The sequence below is a fragment of the Quercus lobata genome, chromosome 8 (assembly GCF_001633185.2).
Source record: "Quercus lobata isolate SW786 chromosome 8, ValleyOak3.0 Primary Assembly, whole genome shotgun sequence".
NCBI lineage: Eukaryota > Viridiplantae > Streptophyta > Magnoliopsida > Fagales > Fagaceae > Quercus > Quercus lobata.
The window spans coordinates 55,796,405-55,813,412 of NC_044911.1; the positions used below are offsets into that span (position 1 = coordinate 55,796,405).

At 36.0% G+C, this 17,008-nt stretch overlaps 1 protein-coding gene across 1 annotated transcript; it reads left to right on the forward strand.

Moving 5' to 3' along the window:
• Positions 1-4,367: 4,367 nt before the first annotated feature.
• On the forward strand, positions 4,368-6,510 carry LOC115957782 (aquaporin PIP2-2-like). Its single transcript, XM_031076104.1, has 4 exons — positions 4,368-4,704; positions 4,944-5,239; positions 5,745-5,909; positions 6,134-6,510. Exons 1-4 carry the CDS (start codon positions 4,437-4,439, stop codon positions 6,215-6,217), a joined length of 813 nt encoding a protein of 270 aa, XP_030931964.1. The 5' UTR covers positions 4,368-4,436; the 3' UTR covers positions 6,218-6,510.
• The last annotated feature ends 10,498 nt before the right edge of the window (positions 6,511-17,008 follow it).

Consider the following 17,008-nt stretch of genomic DNA (forward strand, 5'->3'; position numbering starts at 1 on the left):
GCATCCAAGGACTATACCAATTACCAAGTCGGCAAGGCCAAGCTGGCCCACCTTGGCTTCAGTCATTGGTTAGTATGGAATCCATTATAAAGTACTTCTTTAATACCAATGCATCGATTCGTGAAGAAAAAGAAAGAAGAATAGGGCGCATATTTGAGTTTTAAGCAAATTTCCATGTGAAACTCTGGAAGATCAACGGTTTAACGAAAATTGCTATATTTTAAACATTTTTATAACAAATTTTAAGTGGCAAACTGTTATTTGCTATTACAAATGGATAAAAAAGTAATTTAAATTATGAATTTAAATTATAACCAATAATAACTTACCACTTATGATTTGTTATGAAAATTTTATGGACGTAACACTTCTCTAGATCAAATGAGCTACACTAGTACTCTTTAGTCTCAGCAAGAAGGTTTATTTGCTACTTTGCATTTTGTTTGTTTGTTATATATGTGATAGATTTAAATATTTATTGCTCATTACATGATTGTTTTATTTATTTATTATCAAGCCAAAACACCAATTAATTTTTATTGTTGGTGGAATTTGAACTCAAAGTCCTTTGTTCTTTAACAACTTAATAAACTTCAACAATTTTATGTTTAAATCTATATTTCACAACGAGTTTCTAATCCTCATATACTCTTGCTTGTGGTGGTGCATTAGAGAGAGGAGGAGGGGGGAAGATATGGTAAATTTCAATATATTTTAGCCCTAAAAATTCTACGAACACTCAATTTTACACCCAATTCAACACTCAACATTTTAATATAGGTCCATCACTGATATTATTTTTATTATACATCAATTATAATTTGACAATTTAATTAGACGTAAAAATGAGTGTGCATTGTGTTCCTAGCTTTATTCATCACCTTATTATTGTGAAAAATTGTGTGTGACAAACCCTTCCTCTCTTTCACCCGTTTTCCGACCACTCTCCATTTTATTATTTTATATAGTTGGGAGAATGTTGTTTTTCCTTGTGCTTTGTAATTCGTGTTATAATCTCAAGGCATGTTAAAAAAAAAACCCAAACCCAGCATTTTCACGAAATTTCCAAGTTCTCTGTTTTGGCCCACACAAAAACAAAAAATCTCAGTCACACAAACATATTTGTGTTCTAGGCAGAACTGGGCTGGCATGGGCCTCCTCGTTTCATGACTTGGGTTTAAATTTACTGTGACTAATACATAGTTATGTTAATTAAGGGGCCGCTAAGAATTAGTAAGAATTAATGTTTGCTTTTGATGAAAGGCAAGAATTGGTGTTCGCTTTAACAGTGGCGTCAGCAGAATCATGGGACTTTGTAGGTAGGCCCACAATCGAAATAGACTTATCAATGATATTCTTATACTATTTTTGTTAGCCCTTGTTGGTTGCCAATCTCAACTTTTAATCCATTTCACAATCTTTCCCATGCACGTGGCCACATATATCCTGCCTTTACAAGTAAGTTTCTTAATTATAACCCTTATAGCATCTACATGTTTCACGTTCTATAAATAAAAATTGTCTCTCCAGAAAATGATATTTGTCTTTTAGTAAGCGAAATTTATAAGTTTAGGTTCATTATCTTTATTTTTGGAAATTAGAAACTAAGAAACTAGAGGCTAGAGGGAAAAGTTTGGGTCCAGATGTTTTAGTGCACTCGATACAAGCCAAGTTAATAACCAAATGAGATTGGTTCAAATTATACATATCTTTATCCATATCCCTCTCCTACTTCATATTTGAGACAAGGAAAACTCATGTAGATCGAATAGGTCGAGATAATGAGACGGTTACGTCAATTATATGAGAGAGAGAGAGAGAGAGAGAGAGAGAGAGAGAGTAATTACTACATGGGTGTCCATTTTTTTTTTTTTTTAAGTTGTCATTTTTTTACAAAAATATTAGTTGTCACTTTACAAGTTAAAACGGTCCATTAAACTTCTCACATACTTATCTCATCATTCTATATTTTTAATAAGGTTGAGATATTTTTCATTGTTAATTGAAGGTGTACATCTTTTGCCAAGAATGACAAGTCACATGCATGATTTTTATTTTTTTTATTTTTCTTGTGGTCATATTTTCCAACAAATCTTTCACTTTTCTGATTTGATTTGTAGTTGATGCGTAGTTAATTGGAATTTGAGAAACACACATCTTTTACCATCCAAATAAAACAAACTTAACGATGGACCACATTTTATTTTTTTATTGTGAACTTCTACATATAGGTGTGATCGTTCAATTCACCACTCTTGCGCCCAAATAAAATAAAAATAGAAGTTTTGTAAGGATTTTCTCGTTCAGCGTTTTAAAAAACCAAGTGTCAATCAACTTATTAGGTGACAAAATAAAAAATGAGAAACCAAAGCTAAAAAAAAATAACAACACATGAAATGCTTTGATTCTTCTTTTGCCTATAATTCAATCTAGCCATGCAACTTCTAATTTATTTATTTTATTCCTTTAACTTCTTTTATGTTCACTTTCGTTTGAGGGATTGCCATTAAGTGTTTCAAAACAACTTAATTTTTAAATTTACAAAACAACGTTATTTCAATATATCTAATAGCACTATGTGACAAAATTTGGCAGAATGACCACATTGAACAAAAATAAATTAAGTTATAGTCTTGGAAGGAATACATAAAAAATTATAAGACAAAAAAAAATTGAATTTTGAATAAAGTTAAAGAATGCAATCGTAATTCAACCTAATTTTAACCATTTATATTTAAACACATGTCTCATTTTGTGTTAAGTCACTGATATCTTAAATGGATATCAAAGAAATGGTAATCAATGTTTATTTAATTGTGATGGTGTAACAAAATTTGAACAATTCATTTAGCTATGAATTATTAGGGACTCTAAGAATCATTGGGTGACATTACCATAAATTCTTCAGAAGATCTCAATTAGTATGGAGCATTAATATTGTCTATACATACAAAGGGCAACCATTCCTGTTGGCGGGTTGTATATATTTATGTCATGTAGAGAGAAATATACAACTATATGAATCAATCTAAACTCAACTCCATTTATCAGTTGCGTCATAAATGCATATTTAATAATAAAAAAAGAACTAAAAGTTCTCAATGCATATACAAGAACAACAAAAATGAATTGTACCATCTAAACAAGTTAGCTTTTCTTCTTCTTTTACTCGTATCCAATCACAGTAAATTCTAATTCATTAAATTTGTATCATGGTTGCAAATTATATGAAATATTGTCACCATTGCATCACAATGTAACTTATTATTAAAATGAGTTTTTTTAGGATATCCTCATCGAAAGGAGATGATATTAGGTGTTATAGGAATATGTAACCTTCCTCGTATGAGAGTAAACATGACATGTGTTCCATGGAGTGAAAGTGTACTTTTTTTTTTAAATATTCTTAAAAATGTTCAAATTAGTCAACTGATTATGGATTTTTTATTATAAAAAAAAAACTCTTTTAATAACATATTCTCCATTTATATAAAATAATATTTTAATCATATAATATAATTTTTTATTAAATTACATTATATATATATATATCACTATTTATTATTGTTGAATAATAAAATACATTATATGTTCCATTACATAAAACTTATAAAAATATAAAATATTTTTAAATAACACGTGCATCATTTAATCTACAAGTATGTGCAGTATATTTCACTTGAGACATCTTCAACAATTTTATGAGATAATTGTCATGTGTAATTTTACTTGGATAAAAAATAAAAAAATATTTTTTATCGAATGTAGTTCCTCAGGTTTATCCTGAATTTCTTTATCTGCTTCAATTTCAATTTCAATTTCATTCCCATTATTATCTTCTCTGGCTGCCACTGTTGCTGCTGGCATTTCATTAACTTCTCTAACGCGAAGGGTTCGGTCTACAACTTGAACAAGTCACATAAACTAACATAAATAATTTTTTTTTTCTCAACCTTTGGTTTATTTAAAAAACCTTTATTTTTATTTTTTAAGTGATCAGAATTAAAACCTTTCATATAAAAAGAAAGTACCATTTTTATTCTTAAATAACATAATGCCAAAAGCAGTGGAAGAATCTATTTTCTTCATATAAACAATAAAACAAAAATTATCAAAGGCGTATAGTAAGTGCTGCACAAGACTTGTCAGAAAATGCAGAGAGTTTCTCTAAGAAACGAGGAAATGTGGGGTCGGTGAAAGCGAAAGAAACCAAAGGAATTAGTAGCTGATTTCAGTTCTCGATTTGCTGTAATCAAATGCTAATCCTTTCTGTTTAAACTTTAAACCAAAAATCCTTGTCCTTTTTACGCTCCCTTCTATTCCTCTCCCATTATATAACCTCAACACTACCTCAAATTTCTACACCAAAACCAAAAACTCTCTCACTCACTCACCAAAGCTTCCGCCTTTTGCATTTTTTTTTCTTAATCTTTCATATGGCCGGGGAAGTTTCAGCCAAAGACTACCACGACTCACCTCCAGTACCGTTATTCGATCCTGTGGAGCTAACCAAGTGGTCCTTTTACAGGGCTTTGATAGCTGAGTTTATAGCTACTTTGCTGTTTCTATATGTCACAGTGCTGACTGTGATTGGCTACAAGAGCCATGTTGGTGACGACTGTGGTGGTCTTGACCATCTTGGGATTGCTTGGGCCTTTGGTGGCATGATTTTCATTCTTGCTTACTGCATTGCTGATATTTCATGTACGTGGGTTTTCATTTCTCTCTTTCTTTCTTACTTATTTTCCTTATTTTGTTAAGGTTTGCTTTCATTGCTTTTAAAGTTATACATTACAATTTAGTATGCATTAAGCTTCAGGTAATTAAGTTTAGCTTCAGGTTGTTTTTGGTTAAATATTTCAGGAGGGCTTTTCTTTCTTTGTTTTCTTACGTGGATTTTAGCTTAGCTATTAGCTAACTTTAAAAGTTGGGTTTGTGCGTAGATGGTCACATTAACCCAGCAGTGACATTCGGGAGCTTATTGGCTCGTAAGGTGTCGCTGATCCGAGCCGTGATGTACATGGTGGCTCAGTGCTTGGGAGCCATCAGTGGTGCTGGGATCGTCAAGGCCTTTCAGAAGGGTTATTACGAAAGGAATGGTGGTGGTGCCAACATGGTCTCTCATGGGTACAGCAAAGGCGCTGGATTGGGCGCCGAGATCATAGGGACCTTTGTGCTTGTATACACCGTCTTCTCTGCCACTGATCCCAAGAGGAAAGCTAAAGATTCCAATGCTCCGGCATGTACCTTAACATTCTGAGATTCAGTTCACTATAAACTTAAAACTATAGAGTTTTTGGAATAGTAAAAAAAATTTGAAATGTATGTTACACACTACCTATTACACATAAAATAACAATTATCAACCAAAAAAAAAAAAAAAAAGTTCGATATCTTATTTTAAGTCAATGGTAAAGAGCAATTAGATAAAATGATCAAATTATATTTAATCTATTAAAATAAAAGATCTGTTTTATCCTTTTCAAAGGAAAAAAATTTAGTATAATTTGTTGCTTTGTACTTAGAGACTCTTTTGGGGGGGGGGGGGGGGGGTGTTAAAACCTAAAAGTGCATGTGTGTACATCCGTGGGGACACCTCCTATGAACTACCTAAGAATTGCCCTATTTTGTTTCACGGCAATTGTAGATAATTGTTTGTGCCCTCAGCCTTGTACTATTTTTTAGCCACAAATGAATGATTATGGATTATAGTATAATTTATACTATCAATGTTTTATTGGCAGATTGTGTATTGTAATGAATCTAAGGTTTTGGCCCCACTTTCCATTGGATTTGCGGTGTTCATGGTTCACTTGGCCACCATCCCAATCACTGGCACTGGCATCAACCCCGCTAGGAGTTTTGGTGCTGCTGTTATCTACAACAAGGCCGAGGCCTGGGATGAGCATGTTAGTACACTTTCCTTAGACTACTGATTATTTGCAAATTACTAACGTTGTTTCGTTGTATCATTTAATTATATGCATAGTATATATACAACAATGACGATCAAAGAAGTTCTAAAATTTTAGAGTTGACTATGGATCCTCTGTTATATATATCATATCAGTGTTAATATTCATACCCAAAGAAAAAATTGTGTATCTTAAATACTTGTTATTTTCTTTTCCAGTGGATCTTTTGGGTTGGGCCATTCATTGGTGCAACCATTGCATCTCTCTACCACCGATTCGTGATGAGTGCAGGTGCTGCGTAAGCTCTTGGGCCATTCAAGAGCAACCCCCATGTTTGATTAATAAAGAGGCTTAATTATTTGATTCCTGCTTCATGGTTCTCCAGGTAAATGACATTGGAAGAAGGATTTGATATCTTTAGAAGAATAATGGAGGAGTGCTTATGCTCGTGTATGAATGTTTCTTTGGCTTTCTTAATTTCCTTAGAGAGTTATTAAAAGGAGCATAAAATTGTAGATATAAAGCCTGTTTGATTCCCCATGTTTCCCTCTATACACTTGCCTTTGAATTTACTTGTGAGTTGTTGTTTTCAATATGTCTTTGGCACTTTGTACTCTTTATGCTTTAAAGTACAGTTTGAGCAACGCGGTCAAGTGTTCACTTTCTAATGTCTGAAATTGCTCTTAGTGCCTAGTGGAAGAATTACATAGAAGCAGGTTGAAAAGGCAATCTACTGAATTCTAATCGTTCACAAAGTCTCACTATATCATCATGAAAATGATGCAAAATTAGGTGACATGAAAATTGAACCCAAAAATGAAGAAACTCTTGCTTAATATGGCTATTTTAAGTGCAACATGGAGAGCAATTTACATAATAATAACAAAAGGAAAGGACATGAGAGCGGTTTAAACATTACATGGTATCTTAGACAACACTCTTCAAATACAATGGATTTGGTGCTGTGGGTAACGTCGGCCTAGGTCATTCATCACCAGTTAAATCTATATATATATATATATATATATAATTAAAATCAAAACTGAGAGAAAATTCAATTAGATTATTGTGGGGCCCAAATAATTTATGGGCCAGGCCCATTTACCTGTGAGGAGACCAAAGGCCCAAGCCGAGGAGGGCTATGGCCCAAGCTCGACAAGATAGCCTTAGGATACAGCCGAGGACAGTTCAGTCCTCGGCAGACCCAAAGTCCCACCGGAAAGAGGGGTAAAAACGGTATAGGACTAAAACTTGGAAGAAAAATCTAAAAATATCCAGGGAAAGCTGCCCTTACTGCCATTCAATACTCTGAACCTGACAGAGCCGTATTCTTTGGCTTTTACGACCACCCCCAACGACTTTGGGTATGGGCTGATGGGACAAGTATCAGTCTTGGAAAGGTTGACCATATACGTGGACGAAGGACAATGAACGCAGGCGGATATAAAAGGAAAAGGAAGTAACCTAGAGAGAGGCTGGGAAAAATGGCCAAAAACCAGAGCCTCCCAGCCCACCTCCAGGAGAAAGATTCCAGGGGTGAAGAAAACTTAACCACGCATGAACACCACGAAAAACCCACCACCTGGTGACCAAGGCCTAGCCTTTCAAACCCACGCTCTACAAATGATATTATTTGGGTCTTTTCACGTGCGAATCCAACACTGTTACGGTTCGTTACGAATCGTGTCCTTACAATTGGCGCCGTCTGTGGGGAGGGGCTTGTGTGTTGGCATAGGCGGTGGGTCGAGAGAGTTCCTTTGTCATTTCTAACAACTGGTTATAGAGTTTTAGAGTAAAGTTCCGCTAGGGGCTATGCTTCTTGACTAGAAGCTACGCTTGGTAGCGTTAATCACACGGATAATTCTAGGGGCTTGGCCGAGGAGCTAACTCCCCTAAAGCCAAGGTCCAGCGTCAAAAGAAACTAGGTTTTGGACAGAACCAAGACATTGCATGGTCCTCGGACTCAAGCCTATGGGGAAACCAACTACTTGGATGAGGAAAACTAAGTTTTGGACAGAACCAAGGCATTGCATGGTCCTCGGACTCAAGTAGGAATGGCAATGGGGCGGGGCCCCGCATGGATTTTTCTTCCCCCATCCCCACCCCGCCCCGCATGATGGGGAAAATTTCTTGCCCCATCCCCGCCCCTTAAGGCCCCGCGAAGACCCGCGAAGCCCCACCCTACACCGTAAAACTTTATTTCTTGTTAATTTTCCCTACAACTATTACCATTTTTTCAAATAAAATGACATGTTTCAATAATAAAAATATACTTGAAATTATAAATAAATTTATCCTATCAAATCAAACTAATTTTTAGCAAAAACTAAATAATATTATCTAAATGTTTAACAAGACAATATCACAACAAAAATCTCATAACATGATAAAATAAAATTTTAACAAGCTTAAAAAAACAGTGTTGTTAAGCAACCAAATGCCCACACAAAATTACAAAAACAATGGCACAGACACATATTTAGAGCCACAAACCCATAACTCTTTAAAAAAAATTATATCATGTTCATGATGAAAAGTAAGTTGAGAAAGACCGTATGAATCATGAATGAAATCATCAATTCAATAGTATATAAATTTGTTTCCAATAAAGACAAAAAAGAAGAAGAAGTTAAAATTGGTACCTTATTTCCAACTTTACTAGAGAGAAAAAAGAGGTAGAGCCATATTAGGTAGAATAAAATAAGCTGATAATATTTTTGTTTAAATAGTAGGGTTTCAGGGTACAATAAAATTACAATTTAACCCTTATTAATGCGGGGCGGGGTGAGGATGGGGCGGGGCGGGGCGGGGTGGGTCTAAAAAGTGTAAACCCATCCCCGCCCCATCACGTTTGCGGGGCGGGGAAAACTCGCACGGGGCGAAGCGGGGAGGGGCGGGTCAAGCGGGGCGGGGAAAAATTGCCATCCCTAGACTCAAGCCTATGGGGAAACCAACTACTTGGATGAGGAAAACTAAGTTTTGGACAGAAACAAGGCATTGCATGGTCCTCGGACTCAAGCCTATGGGGAAACCAACTACTTGAATGAGGAAAACTAAGTTTTGGACAGAACCAAGGCATTGCATGGTCCTCGGACTCAAGCCTGTGGGGAAACCAACTATTTAGATGAGGAAAACTAGGTTTTGGACAGAACCAAGGCATTGCATGGTCCTCGGACTCAAGCCTATGGGGAAACCAACTACTTGGATGAGGAAAACTAAGTTTTGGACAGAACCAAGGCATTGCATGGTCCTCGGACTCAAGCCTATGGGGAAACCAACTACTTGGATAAGGAAAATTGGGTTTTGGACAGAATCAAGGCATTGCATGGTCCTCGGACTCAAGCCTATGGGGAAACCAACTACTTGGATGAGGAAAACTAGGTTTTGGACAGAACCAAAGCATTGCATGGTCCTCAGACTCAAGCCTATGGGGAAACCAACTACCTGGATGAGGAAAACTAAGTTTTGGACTGAACCAAGGCATTGCATGGTCCTCGGACTCAAGCCTATGGGGAAACCAACTACCTGGATGAGGAAAACTAAGTTTTGGACAGAACCAAGACATTGCATGGTCCTCGGACTCAAGCCTATGGGGAAACCAACAAGGCATTGCATGGTCCTCGGACTCAAGCCTATGGGGAAACCAACTACCTGGATGAGGAAAACTGGGTTTTGGACAGAACCAAGGCATTGCATGGTCCTCGGACTCAAGCCTATGGAGAAACCAACTACTTGGATGAGGAAAACTAGGTTTTGGACAGAACCAAGGCATTGCATGGTCCTCGGACTAAGCCTATGGGCGGAAACCAACTACTTTGGATGAGGAAACTAGGTTTGGACAGAACCAAGGCATTGCATGGTCCTCGACTCAAGCCTAATGGGAAAACCAACTACTGGATGAGGAAAAAACTAGGTTTTGGACAGAACCAAGGCATTGCATAGGTCCTCGGACTCAAGCCTAATGGGAAACCAACTACTTGGATGAGGAAAACTAGGTTTTGGACAGAACCAAGGCATTTCATGGTCCTCGGACTCAAGCCTATGGGGAAACCAACTACTTGGATGAGGAAAACTAGGTTTTTGGACAGAACCAAGGCATTGCATAGTCCTCGGACTCAAGCCTATGGGGAAACCAACTACTTGGATGAGGAAAACTAGGTTTTGGACAGAACCAAGGCATTGCATGGTCCTCGGACTCAAGCCTATGGGGAAACCAACTACTTGGATGAGGAAAACTGGGTTTTGGACAGAACCAAGGCATTGCATGGTCCTCGGACTCAAGCCTATGGGGAAACCAACTACTTGGATGAGGAAAACTGGGTTTTGGACAGAACCAAGGCATTGCATGGTCCTCGGACTCAAGCCTATGGGGAAACCAACTACTTGGATGAGAAAACTGGGTTTTGGACAGAACCAAGGCATTGCATGGTCCTCGGACTCAAGCCTATGGGGAAACCAACTACTTGGATGAGAAAACTGGGTTTTGGACAGAACCAAGGCATTGCATGGTCCTTGGACTCAAGCCTATGGGGAAACCAACTACTTGGATGATAAAACGACTGAGTTTTGTAAGGTTGGTTACTTAATAACAATTCTAAGTTACTCAATCCTCGGCTCAAAAACTGTAAAAGGTTAGCCTAGGGGGGCTGTTCATTTTGCGGGTGATATGTCCTCGGATGGTTACTTCCTACACCGCATCGAGCACTGAGCTATCATCTCGGCTAGTTTTGGGGTAAGTATCATTTTTCACAGCTCGGCATTGTTGTGCCGAACAACTCTATTAAGGTTATGGTAATATCTTTTTCTTAGCAAGCATTTTGGCCCTAAGTGTCATTGATTCAAATGCTATATTACTATGCCGAACAGCACTTATAAATACATAACGGCGCCTTTCTCTTGGATAAGAGATTATGGCCCCAAGTATTGTACTCTAAGGTCGGCGGTATAGTGCCAGGCCGACTCAGTAGGCCCATCATAATGTCCTTTCTTTTTCTGCCTAATGGGAGTTTCAGCCCTAAGTATCATTTGTTTGATTCAGTGTTATTGCGCCGGATTGTTTTTATAAGCACAGAGCAAGATCCATCTATTAACTGGGACTTTGGTCCTAGACGTCGGCTACAGTTAAAAAAAAAAAAAAAAAAAAATTTTCATAAGATTGTATGTCTATTCGTTGTGTTATCATTGCGGAAATATAAAGATAGAGTATGTGAAATAAAGTGATAAAAAATTTTCATTAATATAAAGATGTATTACAACGTACAAAGAGGGGCTTAAACAAGCCTATACAAAAGGTAGATTGCCGAAACAATAAAAAAAAGAAAAGAAAAACAATACATTAAATAAACAGTCAGGTCTCTTTTTAAACTCGTCTCCGAAATCCTTCCAAACTCTGCCTCAGTAGCGCCCATATCGAGAGAAGGACCTTCTTCAGAAGAAGATGGAGGAGATGAATGAAGAAGATGGAGGAGATGAATGAAAAGAAGGAGGAGAAGAAGAGAGAAGAGATGAAAAGAAAGAAAAATGAGCAAAAGAGGGAGAAGGAAAAGCACCAGGATGGATCTGGTGGTGGAAAGAAGAAGAAAGAGAGGTAAAAGGAGGCACCAGTGAACGAAGAGAGGAAGAAGCAAGGGCATTTGGTCCCTGCCTCAGTCCTGACTCCTAACACACTGGTACCATGTTAGGTATGCTCATGAGAGAGCGGTTGGTACTGATGATGGGTGTCCTCGACTTAGTCACACCGAAAGTTTGACGTGACGAGTCCCTGCTTCGGATTTTGGCTAAAAGGAAAGTGAGATAGATTTTGAGTCTTCGCCATCCCTGCCCTGACCGGGCCATTACGAACTTTATTGGAACGTGGAGTTTACCGGGGGGGGGGGGTATGGCTCCTTCATTACTCGTTGTTATGGTAAAGCATATCACGATTTAGTGTATAAACTAGTGGGTAAAATAAACTTTAGGGGAGGCCAAGTATTTCAGATCTCAGAAGGATGAAAAGGGACTCTTTACAAAAACAAAAACCTCCTGCCTTCCTTTTTATACGGAGGGTGGAGCGGAAGGCATTTAATAGGTTCAGATCTCCAAAGGAATCTGCAAACACAAAAATGCCGATTCCACTTCTCCACCTCATCAAAACAAACTGTCGAATTAAAGTAGTCTCGTAAATAGAGGTCATTAAAAGCGCGTTTTGGATAACCAAACGGCAAGAACGCATCAGGAGTAAAATCAAAAGACTGTCTCGTAGACCGGTGCATTTCCTGGGCAGATGGAGAACCGCCAGCATTAGTGAAAGGCCGAATTGAATGAGCCATAATAAAGGCTCGGTGTGACCAAAACCCCCCTTTCCAACCAAGAGGTTGGATAGCAGGGTTTTGAGGGGCTATTGTGAGGCCCAAATAATTTATGGGCCAGGCCCATTTACCCGTGAGGAGACCAAAGGCCCAAGCCGAGGAGGGCTATGGCCTAAGCTCGACAAGATAGCCTTAGGATACAGCCGAGGACAGTTCAGTCCTCGGCAGACCCAAAGTCCCACCGGAAAAAGGGGTAAAAACGGTATAGGACTAAAACTTGGAAGAAAAATCTAAAAATATCCAGGGAAAGCTGCCCTTACTGCCATTCAATACTCTGAACCTGACAGAGCCGTATTCTTTGGCTTTTACGACCACCCCCAACGACTTTGGGTATGGGCTGATGGGACAAGTATCAGTCTTGGAAAGGTTGACCATATACGTAGACGAAGGACAATGAACGCAGGCGGATATAAAAGGAAAAGGAAATAACCTAGAGAGAGGCTGGGAAAAATGGCCAAAAACCAGAGCCTCCCAGCCCACCTCCAGGAGAAAGATTCCAGGGGTGAAGAAAACTTAACCACGCATGAACACCACGAAAAACCCACCACCTGGTGACCAAGGCCTAGCCTTTCAAACCCACGCTCTACAAATGATATTGTTTGGGCCTTTTCACGTGCGAACCCAACACTGTTACGGTTCGTTACGAATCGTGTCCTTACAATTATAAATTGAATTTCAATTGTTGTCTAATTTAGTGTCATGTGTCTTATTTAATTTTTTTTTAATTTTTTTTTATAAATTTTGTTCTGAGTAAGTTAATGTTGTGCAAAATATGAATAGTCTAATATATATAAATCATCAAAAGCTCAATTAAAAAAAAAAAAGAAAAAAAAAGATAATAAAAGAAAATAAAGAGAGAAAGAGGGTAAAAGTAATTTATAACTTAAAAAAATATGTAACTCTTACCCTAAATATAATTTGAACTCATTTATATGTGTAATTATAATTGTTTTTAATTGTATTGTGCATATGCATGAATTATACACTATTTTGTTTTAAAAAAAGAGATCAATGGGCTTAATTCAACATTGTTGTTTAATCACACGTGCTTCTATTAATTAGGTTCTAAGACTTTAGGAACTAATGTATTAGAATTTCAATTTGTATATGTTGATAAACCATAATCAAAACATTTAGTCTACGTTTAGACTTGCTCAAAGTTTGGTTTAAATTAAGTTTGGAATCAAGTAACTGCAGAAAATTACTATTCAATTTCTACAAGGCTCGATCGATTGAAAATTAGATTTGATCGATCGAAAGTCGCATATCAGCAAAAATCAACAAATGTAAAAAGACCATAACTTATTTGTTTGAAGCCCAAATTGCGATATGTTTTTTCCAGTATTTAAAGGACATCATAAGCTAACCTTAGGAGGGGTTTTCAATGCTTTTCAGAGAGAGATTAGAGTGCAACTTGTGCCTCTTTTATAGATCTAGAGTTTTGTACCCAAATGCTCTCTAAGGTCTTTGATGTGCTATGTATTGAATTTCTTGTGAGATCTAGAGGTGTTTACCTTCATACACACTTAGAGTTATCAAGATCAAGATTCATGTCAAGAACTTGGTGATCGCTTCAGTTGCTGCATAAAGAATTTAAAGAAGATTTGAAACCTTTGAATGGAGTCTCAAAGTTACAAGTAAGAGAACTTGTAGTTGCTGCAGATCAAGGAAAGAAGTAGTCCATGGACTCGGAGTTATAATGGGGTCATGGTAGTAAGTTTTTTACTCGAGATAGTAATAGAATGTTAGTGATCTACGTTCTATTGTACAAACTTCAATTCTTTCATAGTGGATTTGCTTTTTACCTTGAGGATGGTTAGATTAAATTCTCCCCAGGTTTTTTATCGGTTTGGTTTTCCTGGATTATCATAACGTGTGTTCTTTATATTTCCACATTACTTACATGATATAATTTGATTGTGTTAATCTAGATCTAAATAATTTATCTAAGTAATTACTTGGCTAAATAACTAGGTTAAACAACTTGTGTTTTAAGGGGTCTAAAAACATACAGCTTCCATCAATAATCAATAAAATGCTTTTCTAGTAATCAATTCATAAATTTTTTTTGTGGCTTTAATCTAAAAATATAATTGCATGATTTGGAAAATCAGCATATAAATTAACTTTCCATGTGAGCATTGCCCGACTAATTGTCTGATAGCATTTGTTCTTAGCAAATTTACGAACTAATTTTATTGTGCCATTTTCGTGGCTTCTAATATAGTATATATTAATGATACAATGTTCCCATACTATGCGTCTATGCCCATGCACGTGCCATTAGCATCTATCAGTCTCTACCTTCTCTCTCTGTTTCTCGCTTTATTTTCTGAAAGCAAGTTAGCTGTTTATTCTGCTCTTGCAACAAGAGATTGCAGAAAATGGATATAAAGCTGAAGTAAATTAGGGTGATGTGCTTTTTTGTTAAATCATTGGATAATTGTAATATGGTTTCTTGTTGATTCATTTTTCATTGTAGAAGCACATGAAATTCTTTTTTCTTTCCAAAAGTAAAAATCATTTGGCAAATAACTGTAAGCTTTACGCAACAGTGAAAAACCCAAAAACGTTGGTACTGAAACTTAAAAGGCATTTGGATAGAAATTATAATTCGTACGTTTGCTTTTTTTTTTTTTTTTTTTTTTTTTAATCTAGCTCCTCTTGCATTGTTCATGGGATATGAACAGTGCAATTAGGCAAATGCACAGTAATTTCATTAATGAACAGTAATCAGAATATATATTTTTTATTATTTTCAGTTTTCAGCAAAATAAGCAATATCCAAACACAACCTTAGTGTGCGTTTGGCTCCAGCTTAAAAAGTCAATTTATTTTACTATTCAGCTTATTTTTACTACTATTTATGAGTTTCACTGTACTTTAAGAGTCATTGCATTGATACCTTGAAAACCCCGTAGAACTTTATACAGGGCCGACTCTAGGCCATTTCCTAGGAACTCCATCTTAATAAAGCCCCAAAATTGTGAGCCAATAATTCATTTCATTTGAATAAAAACATATCATTCTACGCTCTTACTTATCCCTCAAAAGAACCTTAAAATTGCATACCAATTGAAATCTAATTTGATTAAAAAAAAATGATGTGAATATTCCAAATAATCATTGACAATCAATTTCTCACAAGGTTTAAAAACTGGTACGGTGAAAGAACCGAAAAATGAACTAATTATTGGTTTTTTGGTCGGATTGGGGTCTGACCGATGGTTGAATCGGCGACGTCATAAATAATTTAATTATTATTTATGTAAATTATATAAATAATTAATAATTTTTTAATATACTAAAACTAACAAACCAATAGTAATAAATATGTTTCCTAAAAAAAATACAATATATAACATCGTTTTAAAGAATTTAATATAATAACATTACAAAATAATCATCCTTAAAATAATAAACTTAAATATTATGTTTTTAGGTTAGTTTTTAAGTTCCTGTCCAAAACAACGTAGTTTTAGGTTGGGAAAAAGTCAAAAAATGGTGTAGTTTTAAGTTTTCAATCCAACCGGTCATAACTAGTTTGACCACGTCGGTTCTTGATTTTCTAGTTGAACTAGCCGGTTTTTGAATTTTTCTGGTTTTTAAGTCATTTTCGGTTTTTGCCCATAACCGGACCGGATTGAAGGCCGGTTCTCGATTGAACCGATCAAACTGGCTGGTCCGGTTCGGTTTTTAAAATATAGAATTTTCTCACAACTAGAATTTAAAATTTTTGTAAGAAATCTCACACATGGCAGATTGTCAAAATCAATCACTCACATAGCACATACCAAACAATCTATGTCTAATTGCATCTTAAAAATTGGAAATTAAATTTTAATTTCCCTCACCATGCATTGCTTTACTCAAGGTAAATAATTAAAACTATAAAAATTCATCTCCTTTTGTTACATTTTATATATTTGGTTCTCTATATTAAATAAATCTTGCTTTACTTAGTATTAATTCATCAAGTTATATGAATTCATCTTTATTTAGGCACATTAAGGTTGTTGAGTGATTCTTGTATTAAGTGAATTGCAATAGTACATTTGATCAATTAGATTATATTTTTTTATCCTTTAACATTTATTTTAATATTTTCATATTATGATTTTATATTTTAAGATGGTGGTTCTTTTATTTGTAAATATTTTTAATTTTGAATGTCTACTTGAAAATATTAATCTGGATATAAAAAAAAAAATTAAAAATACATAAAAAGTAATTGAATCTTGTGGAAGCAAGAAATTAACCGATGCCTGATTACTTGCTTAAAAACACAATTAATTTAGATTATGGGCTTAAATCAATCCGCAATGGGAAATTTGAACAAGAATCCAAAGACTGTCTCACTCTTATAAAAGTATGTAAAAAGGCTCTTATTCATATGATTTTCACTGTTATAATTCTCACTCTGTGTATATTTCCCCCTTTTGTTTGCATTCTCTTCCTTTTTACACTTTTCCTCCTCCTTCTCCATTCTTATCTGGTGCTTGATTCTCCTTATTTTCTTCTCTAGCATGTGCCATTATAGGTGATGTCCTGTTTTGGTTGGGTAGCCTTCTGTCCCATTAGGCTCTTCTTTTCTTGAGGTCATAATGAACAAAGACTTTTGGGACTTCTTGTTTTATTCTGATAAGTTATCTGTTGCATTAAATGCTATTATGTCAGGTGGATCGCTATGGATTTATCAGGAAGATCTAGAAGGCTCCCTTGAACGCTAGGTGTACCACGATGGAT

Excerpts from the sequence above, each read along its gene's own strand:
- LOC115957782 (XM_031076104.1), top strand. The coding sequence starts at position 4,437 with ATGGCCGGGGAAGTTTCAGCCAAAGACTACCACGACTCACCTCCAGTA. Across the intron at positions 4,705-4,943 it reads CTGCATTGCTGATATTTCAT|ATGGTCACATTAACCCAGCA; the intron begins GTACGTGGGTTT and ends GTTTGTGCGTAG. Across the intron at positions 5,910-6,133 it reads CCGAGGCCTGGGATGAGCAT|TGGATCTTTTGGGTTGGGCC; the intron begins GTTAGTACACTT and ends TTTCTTTTCCAG.